The 17083-nt window shown below is 43.4% G+C and overlaps 1 protein-coding gene across 1 annotated transcript; it reads right to left on the reverse strand.

Annotated features, from left to right (window-relative positions):
• Positions 1 to 8259: 8259 nt before the first annotated feature.
• LOC149280600 (large ribosomal subunit protein uL16m-like) lies at positions 8260 to 15746 on the reverse strand. The gene is made up of 5 exons (XM_089500359.1): positions 15634 to 15746; positions 11860 to 11870; positions 11565 to 11636; positions 9163 to 9311; positions 8260 to 8745 (listed from the first exon to the last, which is right to left on the reverse strand). Exons 1-5 carry the CDS (start codon positions 15744 to 15746, stop codon positions 8260 to 8262), a joined length of 831 nt encoding a protein of 276 aa, XP_089356485.1.
• Between the last annotated feature and the right edge of the window lie 1337 nt (positions 15747 to 17083).

Here is a 17083-nt window from a genome sequence, read left to right on the forward strand (position 1 = left end):
TGTCTTGGCTAATGGCACCAGGCAGGGTTGCCCTCTCTCTCCCCTGCTCTTCCTCCTCTCTTTAGAACCCCTGGCCAATGCCATCCGGGCCAACCCTTCCATTACTGGCTTATCTGTGGAGGGCGTGGATTATAAATTGTCCGTCTACGCCGACGACATGCTATGTTTTGTTACCGATCCTCTTTCCTCTCTTTCGCATCTCACCTCTGAACTACACCATTTCCATGACCTCTCCCAATACAAAATAAACCTTCAAAAATCGGAAGTTCTGGGTGTCCGCGTCGCTCCCTCGGTTAAATCGCAGATTCAGGCTGCCTACCCTTTCCGGTGGACCGATTCGTATCTCACTTACCTGGGGGTTCGTATCCCGGAGGACCTGTCCACGCTGGTGGAGGTGAACTTCACCCCCCTTCTATCCTCAGTCACCAAAGATCTTAAGAAATGGTCCTTTACTCACATCTCCTGGTTCGGGAGGGTAGGAGTCCTTAAGATGAATATCCTCCCGCGCCTCCTATATCTCCTTCAGACTCTTCCGGTTTATCTGATGCAATCGTGCCTTAAGAAATGGACTAGGACCTTTACGGGCTACGTTTGGTCTAATCGCTCCCCTAGGTTGGCCTTCACTTACCTGACTGGTCCTAAGGAACAGGCCGGTCTGGGCCTCCCGGACGTCGAGGGCTATTGGGTTGCTTCCCATCTTAGGAGGGTGGCGGAGTGGACGTCTTGTACCCGCAAACAATGGGTGCACATTGAAAACTCCCTTTTCCCCTTGGAGATAGCTGCTGTCCCATGGCTGCCCCGTCGCCATGGCCGGCCCGCTGTCCCTAATCACCCGACCGTTACCCCGACGCTCCGTGTCCTTTGGAGGGTCCTCGCCAAGTATCCCCTCGCGTCTTGCCCTGGCCCCTTGTCCCCCGTTTCCTCTAATCCTGACTTTCCTCCGGGCCTATGCCAGGCGGATATACGGCTTCTCCTGCCGGCTCGGGAGCGGGTACTCCGTGCTTCGCACCTCTTTACCGGGGACTCGGTCCGCCCCATCTCGGACTTTATACCTGACACCCCGGTTCCCTTTAGGGTCACTTTTCTCTACCACCAAATTAGGCACTTTCTGTCCTCCCTGTCCCCTCCCTCTGACTTGACTAGACCACTGACGCCGTTTGAACTGCTCTGTTCGGACCCCTCTAGGCATTCCCACCTACTCTCTACGCTGTACAAACTCCTACTGACTCACCGTACCCCTAGGAAGCCGTACTTTCTCAGCCTGTGGGAAAGGGATCTGAACCTTTCGTCCCGTAGACTGGGATAGGATGATATTACTCGCCCTTAGAGGGGTCACTTCTAGTAGGTTGCAAGAGTCGGCATATAAGCTCCTCACCAGGTGGTATCGGGTACCTGCTGAGCTCCACCGCTTCCTTCCCCAGGTTTCCCCTCTGTGTTGGAGGTGTGGCTCTGCTGAGGGGTCTTACATGCACTTGTGGTGGTCCTGCCCCCTGGTGCAACCCCTGTGGGCGGCTGTGGCCGCGGTGATACGGGCAGTTGATGACCCTTCCTACCAGGCCTCCCCGGAGGCAATGCTTTTACATCACGGCTCCTCTAGCCTGGGCTCCTACAAGAGGTCGCTCACGATTCACTTCATTACCGCCGCCAGGGCTACCATCCCCTGTTTTTGGCGTCGGGCTGTGCCCCCGCCTGTCTCGGTGTGGCTGAGGAAGGTCAACTTCATATGCCAGATGGAGGATCTGGTCATGACCTCCAGGGGCTTTGGGTATAGAAATGGTTTGAAGTGGTTGCCGTGGCGGGAGTTCTTGGCCTCTCCCTCCTTTCAGACCGTCCTGGGTAGTTTCGTTGCAGCCCCCCCTGCTCTAGACTGAGCTTGCCTGTGGTCTTGTATCCTTGCGTTTTGCTTTGGCTCCTGACGCTCTGCCCTATTGCGGCGCCATTATCTCTGTATGCTTTTGGAGACGGCACCTCAACCACCCTCCCACCCATTTATTCGCGTGTGGTACTGTTGATGTTATTGTTATTATTTCCTTTTGTTACTTTTTGCCTTTTCGCCTGTTTATTTGACAACTTTCCGCTACGGGATCATCTGCTGTCAAGCCTTGTGGTGTTGTACCTCGGCTATTATGTACATTGTATCTCTATGCACGGTATTTTGCCCTCTGTCACCTCTGCCGTTTATTTGCCATCTTATGTGCCTCTGGGAACTGGCATTCCCCAGTGTGACGCTCGCCGTGTGTACGATTGTGTCTTGCTGCCTGCTGTACTGTGTTCACAGAGATGTCTTGCTGCCGATGTACTATGTTCCTTACTTTATGCGCTGTTACCTGTTTTTTCAATAACCGGTGAATTGAAAAAAATATAAGTTCATTCATTTTTCATTTTTTATTTTATCATTTTTTATTCAACTTTTTTACAATATAGTTCATAATTTTATACCTTGATCACACACATATACACATAACACAGTCCATAATACATTTCATTCATTTAATTCATGTATTTATTTTTCTTTATTTTACACATATACATACAGTATCCTCCACACACATATACATACTAATATTCTAAGCACATTATATACTCACACTATTACACAGACACAACACGGTATTTTCTTTTATTTAGGTATTCATATAACTCGTTTTCCATGATTTTTTATTTAATATTAGATTTTTCTTTATATACACACATTCATTACAAAATTTATTTATTCTTCATTCCATCTCCCTTTTTCAAATATACATAGTATATTATATTATTTCATCACCTCTTAACAAATTTATATACAAGGATTATCCTGCACACGTATATTCTTCTTCTGTTCACCCGGCTGATCGGAGTATTATCCTGCATACTTATATTCTTCTTCTGTTCACCGGGCTGATTGGACTATGCCACATCGGGGAGAATTATGCCGATCGAAACCCGGAAGTAGGGCATATCCTCACCAGAAGCCGGCACGTCAGACGCCGATACGCCATGCCGTCAGACGCACGGATGGACTGATTCGTCAGACGCACAGATGGACGGCGCGAAAATTTAAAAAGACACCGGCAAAATACCCCTGAACACTCCTGATGAAGCCAAACCAGGCGAAACGCGTTGAGTTGGAAATCTAGGACTACCTTTTCTTTAACCCGGACTTTGGACATTCTTTTAATAGCTTTTTTAAAAGCTTTTTGAATCTCTCTAAAACAACTCTTGGAAAGGCTTTTATAAAAGCCTTACACTGAAGTTTTTTAATATTTTTATATAGTTGCTTCTGCTATTTTTTATATAGAGATCTTCTCTAATTATATATGGTGAGAAGACCTTAACAAAATTAGAAAAAATCAGATAATAAAATATTACTTTATTTAATTTTTGGTGTGCAGTACCTTCATTTGGTAAGAATTTTTTCTGCCATTGGAATCCAATTACAAAGGAGAAACATCTTGATACTACGGGCACAAACCATTCTACCAAAGTGTAAGTGCAACCTCATTCTTGCGGTTCCCACTTTTAAGCAATATTACACTATTGGCTTGTTTATGTGTTTTGTTTTATATATGCCGCATCCGTAATCCACCAGGCGGACGGTTGAGATATTACCTTGATCAACTCAGACTAAGTGTGAGTGCAAAATTTGGGACATATTTACTGTGAAATATATCTCTACATCTACACTATTATTTGTTTTTTGTTTTGTTGAGATACACGAGCGCCCACTAGTGGATTCCTGATTTACGTATATAAAGGCATGCTCAACACAATATAAAAGTATGTTTTCTCAATAAACTGTTCATGTTGTCACCTCAACATTACTGCTCCCTTGTGCTTGGGGTGGGCTGCTATGATACTGCGATGGGACGCCCTATACCCCAACTGGTACCTCCGTCAATAGCTGCTTCCTAGCTCTTACAAGAACTGTATAGGGCACACTCCAAAGCACTGACTCTCCAGTCACCCAAATGACTAGCTGAAGCTTAATGCAGGGTGAAGTACAAGAACTGTTTATTCAGAGTCAAACACAGGGTTTTTAATACAGACATAAATGAATTTTCAACATAGTGAAATACAATGGGGGGGGGGGGGGGGTGGAGGGGGGACTGGTTTAAACAACATCTCAGTGCACTACATGGTTGCATCCTGAATGTCTGCCAGACATAATCCCCTCAGTAAGACAATATACCTCTGGGAAATGTTATAAGATACAATAAATAATTGCAAAACATCATCTGTGTTGGCAAAGTACAGGACCAATCCCATATCAATATCAGCGCTCCACAGTCCTCAGAGCCTCTAATATTTAGGAAATATGGTTAAACCTGTACTGTGGGAAAATCAGTAGGAACTGACACCCTGTACCGACACACAGAACTCTTTACAAAGTCAGGGCCCCTGGTCAATAGGGAGGAGGCTGTCTCTCAGTCCTCTCCAGGGGCTCCAGTGATGGAGGGTTCCGTCACAGATACTTTATTGTCCTTTTTAGGACAATAGTAATCTGTAGCTAAGCTCCAGTTAGCTATTCTGTTAGCATGGCTCCGTTGGATTGGCGATCTGTTTTATCTTGCAAGCGCTAGATTTATCCATTGCTGAAAGGGTTAACCGCAGAGTCTCGGATTGTAGAAAGCACGATTTGGCGGGTGTACTCTGCGGGGGTACAGGTCGTCCCGTCACAAACGTTATAGTTGACAGCGCTGTACCATGGGTAAACAGAATATGACAAGTAGTGCAGACCATAAATATTTGAAGTTACAGAAACAAAAGGTGAGGAAATTCCCGCTCAAACAATGTAGAAGAAGCTTACAATGAAGAAAGAGTTGGGGTATATTACACAAGAGGTTAAAGTCTCTCTCTTTGCTATGGTCCAGCCAGAATCATTTATATATATGTTTTCTCCTGACCCTTCTTTCAATGCATCTCTAGATAGATCAAGAAACAGGAATTTCGGTGGATACTGCTTAGTGAATAAGAAGGTAAGGGCACTGAATTTAGCTTATTAGACAGCAAGAGTGTTCAACATCCACTTGAAAGGGATGATACCTTTATCTCCTAGGTCGATAATACTTACTCCAGAATAGACTACACCCTGATGAGCCAAACCCTGGTGCCTCTTTTGAGGCCAGCTGATATTCATCCCCTAGCTTGGTTTGATCATGACATAGTGGCGATATGCTGACATCCAATAAAGCGGACATCTTGGAAATGAAATTCTGCATACTTTCTCACCTGGATTTGGTGTCCCAAATCAGGAAGGCACTCAAGAAATAACTTGAACTTAATGACCTCTCCCTGCCGACACATTTATGTACAGGCAGGCCATAAACCTGCTTGATTCCAAGCTCAAGAAATGATTAAAATTAGATTCTTATAAAAACAGATTGCACAACTGGATAGCTTTCATAAAACTAAATATATTCCTCGGTATGGAACCAGCAAAAATATAAAAATGAACAATATTATCAGAAGGCCTCGAATGATGCCACCCATAACATGAAACTGGTCAACTTTTTGTATTGAAAAGCTAATAAGCTGGACACTATACTCTAGCTTGCAAGTTGAGGGGAGGGCTCCAGCCTTACAGCATCCCTACTATTTGTAGGCAGGATGGCATAATTACTCATGACCCTTTAGAGATCATAGATCTTTTTGCAAACTTTTATAGCAGTGTATACAGATGTCAAACAGCCTGGCATAGTCAAGCAGTATGGGGGAGCCAGTGAACATCGGCACGGTGCATGTAGACAACCTCAGCTGCTACCTGGCACTTCCGCCGGGGCTTTTATGATGGAGCATTGGAAGATCATGTCATGCTGGCACTCCTATATAAAAGCCCCGACAGAAGTGTCAGAGAAGAGGATATAGGTCCCCTGCTGCGGTGTGGGGGGTCCTCCTCTCTGGCAGCCGGTGAATGTCTGCGTGATGTGCCCAAACTATCATGTCACACCAGCGCTCAGTTATAGAAGCCCTGGAGGAAGTGCTGGACAGCAGCAGAAGTTGTCTGTGCACATTGTGCAAGTTCACCAGCTGCCAGAGAGGAGGATCAAGGTCCCCTGCAGCACTGAAGGGGATCTGGACCTTATTCAGACCTCTATTTGAGGTTAGATTATGCTCTGGAAAAAAACTTGTCTTACATTAGAGCAAATACGGTGTGTATATATATATATATATATATAATTTAAATTGCTTACACTTAGTAAATACCTGAGAACCCATCATGGACTGGTGCTTTATTATGAGACCTTTAAGGAAATCTTAATACCATGGTTCACTAAACACCGTTGGAGGCATACTCCGTCTTTCCAAAGATCCTTGCCGTCCATACAACCCATGGCCATCCTAATCAAGTAGGCTTTACTCAGCAATATCATAATATTGGGCATATTCTAAACCTCCTACATAAGGCAAAATGTAGTGGCATTCCACCAATTCTTTCATCACATAGAACATTTTTGACCTAGTGGATTGGGACTAATTGTTGGCAGCTCTGGATGTGTTTTCGAGGTAACATCCTCCCAGCAGTGACAGCACTATATTCTAACCTGTACGCTTGCAGGTAGTGGGGTATCAGTCATCCTGGATCATGATCCAAAGTGGAACCAGATACTCTTTCCTCCTCCTCTTTGCGCCGGCTGTCAAACCTCTAATGGCAAACATAAGGGTAGATGGGGATATTATGGTGTTACTCTGGCACTCTCACATATCTATACAGATGTCTGGAGACACATACTGTAATAAAATATTGTTTACTTGCATGAAGCTGAAGTCCAGTTGAGGGCCCCCTACATACTGCATTAGTTTCAAGCAGCGCCCTTTTGATCCCCTTGTAGGCAAGGAACACAAGGAAGGGATGTTGAATAAATGATGATGTATTTAGAAGAAGAAAAGTTCCTAGAGGATCAATGACATACTTGCTACGTCATTGATTAAAGAGTTCTGCTGCACCAATCACACCAGAGATTGCAGCCTGGGGGAGGGGGAGCTTAGCTTCCACTCCACCAATGGCTCAGAGATAAAAGAACCAGCATTCTGCATGGAATGCAGTGACAGCGTTTGAACATCGAAAATGTTTATTCAAAAGGTCTCTTCTATAGTCATGTTGTCCAGCTTCACAAAAAGAAAGGGAGGAGAAAAAATTACTATACTCATTGTGTCAAACATGAACCGAGTTTGTTTTTAGAAGGCACACCTACCATGTGGAAAGGATAAGCTAAATTGTTTTTCATATTGTCATGCATAGCCTGGGGTTTGGCATTGGAAGGGTTAACCTTGCCCTCTTAAGCCACTCAGACTGACCAACACCTTTTACATACCAGAGCCCTGCCATAAAGTCATTAAGGTTCAGCCTCAGTGACCATTAGCGGTACCTCCCCTATGACATGGAATTTAGGGTGATGGCTTTATGCTGGGTTTGGGTCATCTTGAGGACACAATGAGATCTGTCTATCTTAACAGATGCATGTTAAGAGAGAGAGTGTGAACTGTATTGTATACTATTGTATCGTATTTTTGCACATAAGCACTGTGACATTCGTCAGATTAAACTACATATTAATCTAGTTTCCGTCTCTGTGCTCTAACCGAACTCTACCTTCCGAGAACACAGGAATAAACCACGTTACTTAATTGTTTTACTTAAATTGGGTTTTATACATTTTTGATCAGTTCAGTGTGGTACCGGGCATTACTAAAGCGTGCATAAACTGTATTCATCTTAAAATATAACTCAGTGGTGGCAGCGTATTACCAGTCTGGTGTGGGTTTTTGTGGTGTGTTTAAGGGTTAGGTGAGTGACCAAAGGGCTGGTATCGTTAACCCTTGCACACCCACACCCTATGTGTCTGGTTATCCGATAGCTAGAGATATGTGTCACGGCTATCTATGTATAACACCATTAAACAAAAGCCCTACTTTTTTGTTCTGGGGATAATAGATATAAGTGGCAAAAAAGGGGTAAGTAGGATTAAAGCAATATGTAGCAATAACATGAAAATTACCCTGGTCCTGAATGGTTTAATAAATAAAATGTAAAAATCCACAGGAAATACCAGTCACCAGCCACAACCATGACAAATGAGCACACCAGTAAACAGGATTGCAGTTGTATGCTAGATATGGCACTCATAATAAATATTAATTGTATATATAAATGAATACGATGCTTTGAATAAGAAAAAAAACTTTATGGCATTATCATAAACACTACAAGTTTAGCAAATTCGTGACAGCACATCTTGCCTTGATTTAAAGTTTTTTGAGCAAGATGAATAGATCTCATACTCTGTTTGGCAGATGGCGTTTCCCCCAGAACCTGCCCTTAAACTGGAGATCATATGGACTTAACCACTTCCTGCACCCCAGCATATTACAGGATGCTAGACGTTCAAATGTCCATGGGTTCCGATTGTTAATCTCCCTCTCCTTGAGGTTCTCTCGTGTCTCTCTTAGGCTCTCTCTGCTTACAGCTTGGGCTGGAAAGGGGAGTTTCTTGGCCACTTGGCTTAATATTGGTTTCACCTCCTCAAACTCACAACGGCCTCCCACCTCCAGTATCAGCTGGTCTGCCTTGACTGGTGTGACATAATGATCTACAGCTCCTTTGCCACCTCCCATGCGCTGGCCAAGTCCTTTTCGTGTCACAGGCTTATAGGGAGGGGCCACCAACCAGCGGCTGAATGTGGTGCGGGGTGAGAGAGTACGATTTAACGTCAGGCGCATCATCTCAAAGTGACCCCAGTGTAAGTAACCTCCACCCAGAGCCTGTGTGAAGAAATAAGATTTTAAACATTCCAACAGTAGGAGGACTAAGGGTAAACTGGAAATATACATATAGCGGTTCATAAAATCCCTTTCCAATTGGAGAGGATAAACAAATACCGCAAAAGCATACATTAAAAATAACTTTAAAAAATGTTCAGCTATTCTTGTTATATATATTAGACGCCTATGCAAAACATTTTGGATGAGGAAAACTGTATTCATAACAATAATCATGTCCGTCAGTCATCTATTAATGCTGAGATACCATACAGTTTGGTACTGTGTAAGGTATAGCTATTAGTGTATGGAGCAGGGATAAATTGAAACACTACTGTGAAAGTGAGCTAGATTCGGAACATAATCACACTGAAAAACATGTTTTTAACAACTTAATAGCTGAGGTTGTGAATTACTCACCACAATACCATATTGGCCCTCTTGGAATTCCCGACCCTCGAGTGCTGGGCCCCGGATGTCCCGTAGGTTCTTTGGCTCCTTTTTAACCTTAATAAGGTCAGGAACCTTGTTCACAAACTTTAGTTTTAGACGGTCTTTCGTACCGACTCCTAGACAAAGTCAATTTAGAACAATTTCAGGAGCCAAATACACAGGTAAAAAATGTATTTTTTGCCAGTTACATCCAAAGGCTTTCATTTGATGGCAAAAAGAAATTCTGGTCCAAAGTCATAAAATCTGCGTAATCATCAAGAATATTTAATTGGCTAAAATGTCGTCATGTATAAAAAGGGGCATCAATTCGCGGGATAAAAATATAATTTTGCCCCTTTATAAATCAACGGTAAGATCACACCTTGAATATGCTGTGCAATTTTGGGCACCTATTCTAAAGAAGGAGATATGATAGCATTATATAAATATATTCAGGGCCAACACAAACCATTGTGTGGAAATCTATTCATAAACAGGACTATGCATAGGACATGTGGTCACGCATTTAGACTGGAAGAAAAGAGATATTTAGTCTAAGGCAAAGGAAAGGGGTATTTTTTTTTTTTACAGTAAGGACAATAAGGATGTGGAATTATCTGCCTGCAGAGGTAGTTTAATCAGAGTCTGTACAGACATTTAAACAATTGGATGAATAGTTGCAAAAACATAATACTCAAGGATATATTTTTTAAATTATGGGGAAACAGCTTCTTGATCCAAGAAGGAATTTTTTACCCCTAGGTTTGTGCAAAATCAGTATAAGCCACAACTGGGTTTTTTTTTGCCTTCTTTTGGATCAACAGCAAAAAATAAACGGATATGGAAAAGGCTGAACTTGATGGACGCATGTCTTTTTTCAGCCTATGTATGTGACTACGTAACTATGACCGCAGTGCATTATTCAAGTCACAACAGTTTTGCTACATAAACATTGCACAAGCATTTTTTACATTGCTGAGCTTAGCTTAATTTTTCTGGGTGGGTCAAGAATTTGCTGCCCTCCCATATGAATGACAATGATTTAACTCCACATGACTTTTACAATATTAGCAGGCACTTGGGGTATAAAAGGTGAGTTTGGGGTGACTCCTCCTGCAGAAGATGAACGAATTTTTTTTTTTTTTTACTTATGTATACACACACACACACACACACACACACACACACATATACACACTTACCTAGGAATAACGCCTAGTCTACATCTTTCCCTCTATAACTATAATTAATAAAATGTGATTGCCAAGAACATCCAAAGCAAAAAGCAGAAGGTGAACGGTTATGCCTATGATGGAAGGATGTTTCTTTTACCTCACCCAAGTATAAGGTAAGCTGCCAGAGTGGTTTTCCTAAGGACCTGTAAGTATCTGTGTGTGTGCGGGTGTGTTCAAAAGGTTGCTAATATGCTTTTTGTCATGTTGGTAAAGTTTAAATAAATGGTTTTCTTCACAAAGTGAAAACAAAAACAACCCCAAGCAGGAGGAAGCGTCTTTTGACGGGAGTACCCAGTCAGGGTAGCAGATTTCCATAAATTCAGACTTGGTAATAATCTGTCAGGCCAGACAGTAAAAACAAAAAAAAAAAATTGTTCCCAACACAATAGAGTAATCGAAAAGTCTATTGGTGAATTGGGGTAGGGCCTGGTGGGGACTACAGTCACCCATAATAATAATTATTGGAAGTTTTTTTTCCCCACACTGAGATTGGAGAAGGACCATAACACATGCGTCAATGTTGCCACGGGCTCTGAACATTTTTTGGAAACAACCACTTGTTGAGACAAACAGACCTGTGTTTTCTAAGGGTTTCATGCACCTGTGCACAATGCTACCTAGCAGTTACCGGTACACCTGAACGCTGGGGGGAGGGCGACAAAAAACTCCCCTGCTGTTGTGTGTAGTATTCAGGCCTAATCTCACATAGCATGGTCCACAGCATCAGATGCAGTAAATCTTCTGACAAGGACTACTGCATTATACCGCCTGGCGTAAAGAGCTCCTCTCACTCTCCCACAGCTATATATCTCCTATGTTTAGCATGGGATGCTGAGCCAAAATGAGGAAGCCGGGTACATTGTGTTCTGGCATGTGGGGGCTTCTGCTTCTTGCATGCACCCAAATGGTCAACTAAACCATTTTTATTATTATTATTATTATTATTGCTAGACCTGTTTTAAGGGACCCTCTCTAGGTGCTTACAGATCACGAGAGATTGGGAAGCATTAATTAGTTACTTAATCTCATGTATGTCCCAACAGAGGAGTTGGGACGAGCAGACATGGTGTAATGCTGCCATGGAAATAAGCCAGGAAAAGAAAGTTACAGTAATTATGGATATATTTTCCAATTGCAGGACTACCCTTATCTTACCAGAATAATCAGGAGGGATTTCAAATGTTCGGAGGCCAGCGCTCATAACCTTGTGCGTAAAGGACATTAGACCTACAAGGACACAAAAATACAATATAAATAAATAATTGAGACAGAATGGTAGACAAATGTGGTTGATAAAAAATAAAGACCCCAGTGATATCCCCATGACATAAGGGAAATCATCCAGTTCAAATAAAACATGTAAAAATAGTTTATATTTTTGCGAAAACTGGTGCTATATCTTCCCAAAAATCCTGGCACAAAATAGTTAAAATACCAGTATCTGAAATACCTTGGGAGTGTCTAATTTAAAAAAAAAAAGTTTAATGGGGGTAAATTGAATTGTCCCACATAGGGCACAGGCGCAGCCTGAGCAGATGTCAAAATTAAAAAAGCAAAAGCAAATTGTGTAACTCCCAAATGTGACCTTTTAAACCCCAAACAAACCTATGCATGGGTAGTATCACTGTACTCAGGGGATATTTGACAGCGACAAATACCAGGAGTGGTAAAGTCAAACCTGAAGTACAATGTGTGGAGATAAAATGTATAAAAATAAAGAATTACTACAAATTTTGAAATACCAGTACATACGTTAAGGTGGGTAAAGGTGATGGAAAACCCTTCCACTAAAATTAAGGGGGTAGTAGAAGCATTATTAAACACTCATCTACAGACACCAGACAAGCCAGAAGGCTAGTTTTTCCCTCTACCTACCCAGAATCCCTTGTGTTTGTGGCAGTACCATGAGATTTCTGGGGGAAAAACTGTGTGTCTGTAGATGAGTGTTTAATAATGCTTCTACTACAAACTTTGACAAAGGCTGGTGGTAAACCTTTTTCATTTTCAAAAAGATATCGTTTCATGAATTGGCCAGACTTAAACATTTCCCAAATAGGGCATAGGATTGCCAAATGTCAAAGTTCAACTATTAAAAATGTGCACCAATGTGTCCCTTTGGCTCCCAAACAACTAGACAAACCTATGCATGGGTGGTATCACTGTATTTAGACGTTGATGAACACACATTGGGTGGTTGTTTGACAGCAACGTACACCAGGAGCTGTAAATTCATACCAAAAGTACAAATGTGTGTGCACTACTTACCTGGAGAACACATGGCACAAAGATGCAGTACGGAGAACAGAACAGAGGCAGTGTTCTGCTTGGAAACCTTGGGTCCTGTCATTCACCTTGATGTTACTTTGACACATAACACCTACCTTAGCATTGTTGCAGACCATGCACACCCTTTCAAGGACACAGTATTCCCTGATGGCATCGGCCTCTTTAAGCAAGATAATGTCCCCAGCCACAAAGCAAAAAAGGTTCAGGAATGGTTTGAGGAACACAACAGGTTCAAGGTGTTAACTTGGCCTTCGAATTGCCCAAATCTCAATCCAATCAGGCATCTTTGGAATGTACTGGACAAACAAGTCCGATCCATGGAAGCCCCACCTCGCAACTTACAGGATTTATGAAATCTGCTGCTAACATCTTGGTGCAAGATACCACAGCACATCTTCACAGAGCTCATGCCTCTAGAGTCAAGGCTGTCTTGGCAGCAAAAGGGGGACCTACACAATATGAGGCAGGTGGCCATAATGTTATAGCTGATCAGTGTATACGCAACAAACTGCAACGCACTGTGTGTTCTGACACTTTTCTATTAGAACCAGCTTAAATGTTTTCAGCAATTTGAGCTACAGTAGCTTGTCTGTTGGATTTGACCACGTGGCCCAGCCTTCGTCCCACCTCATGCATCAATGAGCCTTGGCCGTCCATGACCCCCATCGCCGGTTCACCTCTTTTCCTTCCTTAGACCACTTATAATAATAGGTACCAACCACTGCAGACTTGGAACACCCTGCAAGAGCTGCAGTCAAGTCACCACAAGTTGGCCCTTGTTAAAGTCACTCAAATCTGTATGCTTTGAGGATGAAATGTTCGCTTGCTGCCTGATATACCCCAACCACTGGTAATAACGCTATGGCTGATTGGTGTGTGTACATACATGTATATATACACACGTCCACCCAGGTGTTATACTCGCTATTAAGAGATAAACACTCTTGATCACAGGTTGGACAGTGACCCCGAAATGTTTTTTTTTTGTACACAGGCATACATTTATTTTTTAAGTTTGAAAAAGTCTTGTGAGTGCTCTCTGCATTCTTTATGGACTGTGTGTGTGTGTGTGTGATATATAACTAACACACACACACAGTCCATAAAGAATGTAGAGAGCACTCACAAGACTTTTTCAAACTTAAAAAACTTAAATAAATGTATGCCTGTGTACAAAAAAAAACATACATTCTTTATGGACTGTGTGTGTGTGTGTGTCTGTTTGTGTGTGTGATATATAACTAACACACACACACACACACACACACACACACACACCTTGCAGCATTAACATTTGTTTACTTATGTTTTCAAACAGTTTATGCATTTAATGGTTCTAAATAAAGCTTGATAATGCCAGGCATTCTTTTATGCTGGATTCTCTAGTTGTAGCCTGCACCATTTTCAGATACAAAAGTGGAGTTTTTGTGTAAAAAAAGCGTATTTGCTAGACCAGGCAGTACATTACTATAATATTAATATAATTGTTGTGCAGTTAGTTTACATACGTATGAAATTCATTGGCATATTTCCCCGACAGAACCGGTGTTAATAACCACAATTATTGCATACACGCTGCAAAAGCTCATATTTGTCACCGTAGACTACGGAACGAAGTGGAAATCAGTCTGATCTACAAAATAAAAAGGAGCAAAGCTCACCTGTCACCGGAAGCCCCCGGCATCCCCTCAAACGGTTACACAGTAACCTCGCCATGACAAGCCAGGTCGAGAAAACTCACAGATCAGGGCACGGACTTACATGGGCGCTGCCATCTTAACAGGAAGTAAACCGAGACGTAACAGGAAACAGTGCGGCTCGTATTCTCTTAAAGTCATAGAACGATGCCCTTAAAATCAACTCACAAACGCCAGGAGTCCCACAAGTCGTTTTACAATACAATATTTATTGAAAAATAATACCGAGATAGGGTGTTAGTAGTATAGTCAACGATATATGTTAACCAATAAATCGGGGGCTTTATCACTCGCAACGTTGGCTTTTGGTACGTAAATAGGTATTAATGTTATCTTTAATAACGTTTCTTTTTTCTCGCGCTATTATTTTTATGATTTTTTTGCTTTCGTTTGGGGTACGCATGTGTTAAGAGGTAACACATTTGGGGTAACGCAGTGAATGCAGTGCTTAGCGCAGCACTTGATACTCGGGTTCTTTTTTGTTGTTACGCTTAAAACTAGTAAGGCGACGAAGTAGGGTGACCACATTTTATTTCTGCCATTCAGGGACACACTATGAAGCTCATGAGATCACACACACAGGTGTATATATATATATATGTGTGTGTGATTATAAGACGACCCCCCAAAATCTGAATATTGATTTAGGAAAGAAAGAAAAAGGCTGAATATAAGACCACCCTATTGGAAAAAAGTTTTACTAGTAAATGTTAACTGATGTAAACTATGTAAACTATTTTTTTTTTTATAAAAGCTATGATTGAGAAAAATATTTTTTTTGTTTTGATTTACTTTTATTTTCCAACCTGCCCCCCGGTTATGCACATCTGCCCCAGGCTTGCCACTCTGCCCCAGAAATGCCTTATACCCCCTATATGCCACTGTGCCCCATGATATACATTTTAACCCTCTAAATGCCACTGTGCCCCATGATATGCCTTTTGACCCCCTATGTGCCAGTCTGACTCCAGAAATGCCTTATACCCTATATGCCACTCTGGCATTTAGGGCGTTAAAAGGCATATTATGGGGCAGAGTGGCATATAGGGGTATAAGGCATTTCAGGAGGCAGAGTGGCGTATAGAGGATTAAAAGGCATTTCTGGAAGCAGAGTGGCATAAAGGGGATTAAAATGCATATCTGGAGGCAGAGTGGCATTAAGGGGGTTAAAAGGCATATCATAGAGCACTCTGCCTACAAAAATGCCTTATGCCCCCCCATTTAAACCCCCCCCATCTTACTGGTCTGTGTCTGACTTCCTGGGCAGCAGATAGACGTCTATGCGACTTGCGTAGGCAACTTCCGCTGCAGCCGGAAGGAGGTGCGGTTCGCAGCGAGGGTTGTCTGTGTCCATCGCGCATACACCCTCCGGCTGTAAGAGAGAATTCCCCGCAGTGGTGCAGGGAACTCTGATCTCTGAAAGCCAGGGAAGGTCTGCGCGATGGAAGCAGACAACCCCCACCGCTGCTAACCGCACCTGTTTCTGGCTGCGGTGGAAGTTGCCTACGCGAATCGCGTAGACGTCTACCCGCTGCCCTGACTACACACCAGGAAGTCAGACGCACCGGTAAGTTTGGGGGGGGGGGTGTTAAATGGGGGGCACAAGACAGGAGGATCCAGGTCCCCTGCAGCGCTGCGGGGGATCTGGATCTTAGTCTCACAGTCAGACCTATTTGAGGTTTGATTATAAGACGGGGGTATTTTTCAGAGCATTTGCTCTAAAAAAAAAAACCCTTGTCTTATAATTGAGCAAATACAGCAGTTCCCGGAGCTTGAGTACTACCCGTCCTCCGGTCGTCGGTCCGCCTCCCGGGCTCGCCGCTTGTTACTGGGGATTGAATGACGGCTGGGGGGTGTGGTCTTTGTTCTGGTCCGGGAGGAGCTTGTGAATTGGCGACAGTTTTAAAAAGACGGCTGTGCCTTTCACAGGCACCCTGTTGTGGTCTTACAGTTAGTGAATTCTGCTTGTGTTACCATTTTCGTGTTTTGACCTTTGGCTTGCCTGATACCCGCTACGATTTGGTACCTTCGCCTGTTACTTCTGGTTTTGACCCCTGGCTCGTCTGAATACCCGCTCTGTGTATCTGACCCCTGGCTCGGCTGACTACTCGCTCTGTGTATCTGACCCCTGGCTCGGCTGCCTACTCGCTCTGTGTATCTGACCCCTGGCTCGGCTGACTACCCGCATTGTGCTCCTGTCTCGTGCTGCGCCTTGCTGCTGCTACCGCCGCTCAGTACCTATCTCCAGCTGGTGGGAGGTTGTCCACTGTTGGGATCATCTAGGTCCTGGACTGCTGCTGCCTGGAACTCCCCTCTCAGTAGTAGTTTGGGCAGAAGAACTTCTGCGGGGACGACCTTCCTTAATAGTCCAGCGTAATAGTGACATTACAACAGGGACATGGATCCATCTGAGCTTGGCAAGGTGCTATCCACCCACGGACAACGTCTGGATTCCCATGAAGTCCGTTTCTCTAGTATACAGGATACCTTAGACCAAATGGCCCGGGCTATTCAAGTTTTGGTGGCCAGATCTGATCCTGGCACCAGGGGTTCTACGTCAGCTTCCACCTCTTCCTCTCCGGTTGTGATTTCTCCTTCAGCTGCGAACACTGGGACTTCCTCTGGCCCCTCGTCTGTGAAACTCCCAGCTCCCACTCGCTACCATGGGGAACCGGATTCCTGCCGCGGCTT

The sequence above is a fragment of the Sceloporus occidentalis genome, unplaced genomic scaffold (assembly GCF_023333645.1).
Source record: "Sceloporus occidentalis isolate IW3139 unplaced genomic scaffold, rSceOcc1.0.p SCAF_152, whole genome shotgun sequence".
Lineage (NCBI taxonomy): Eukaryota > Metazoa > Chordata > Lepidosauria > Squamata > Phrynosomatidae > Sceloporus > Sceloporus occidentalis.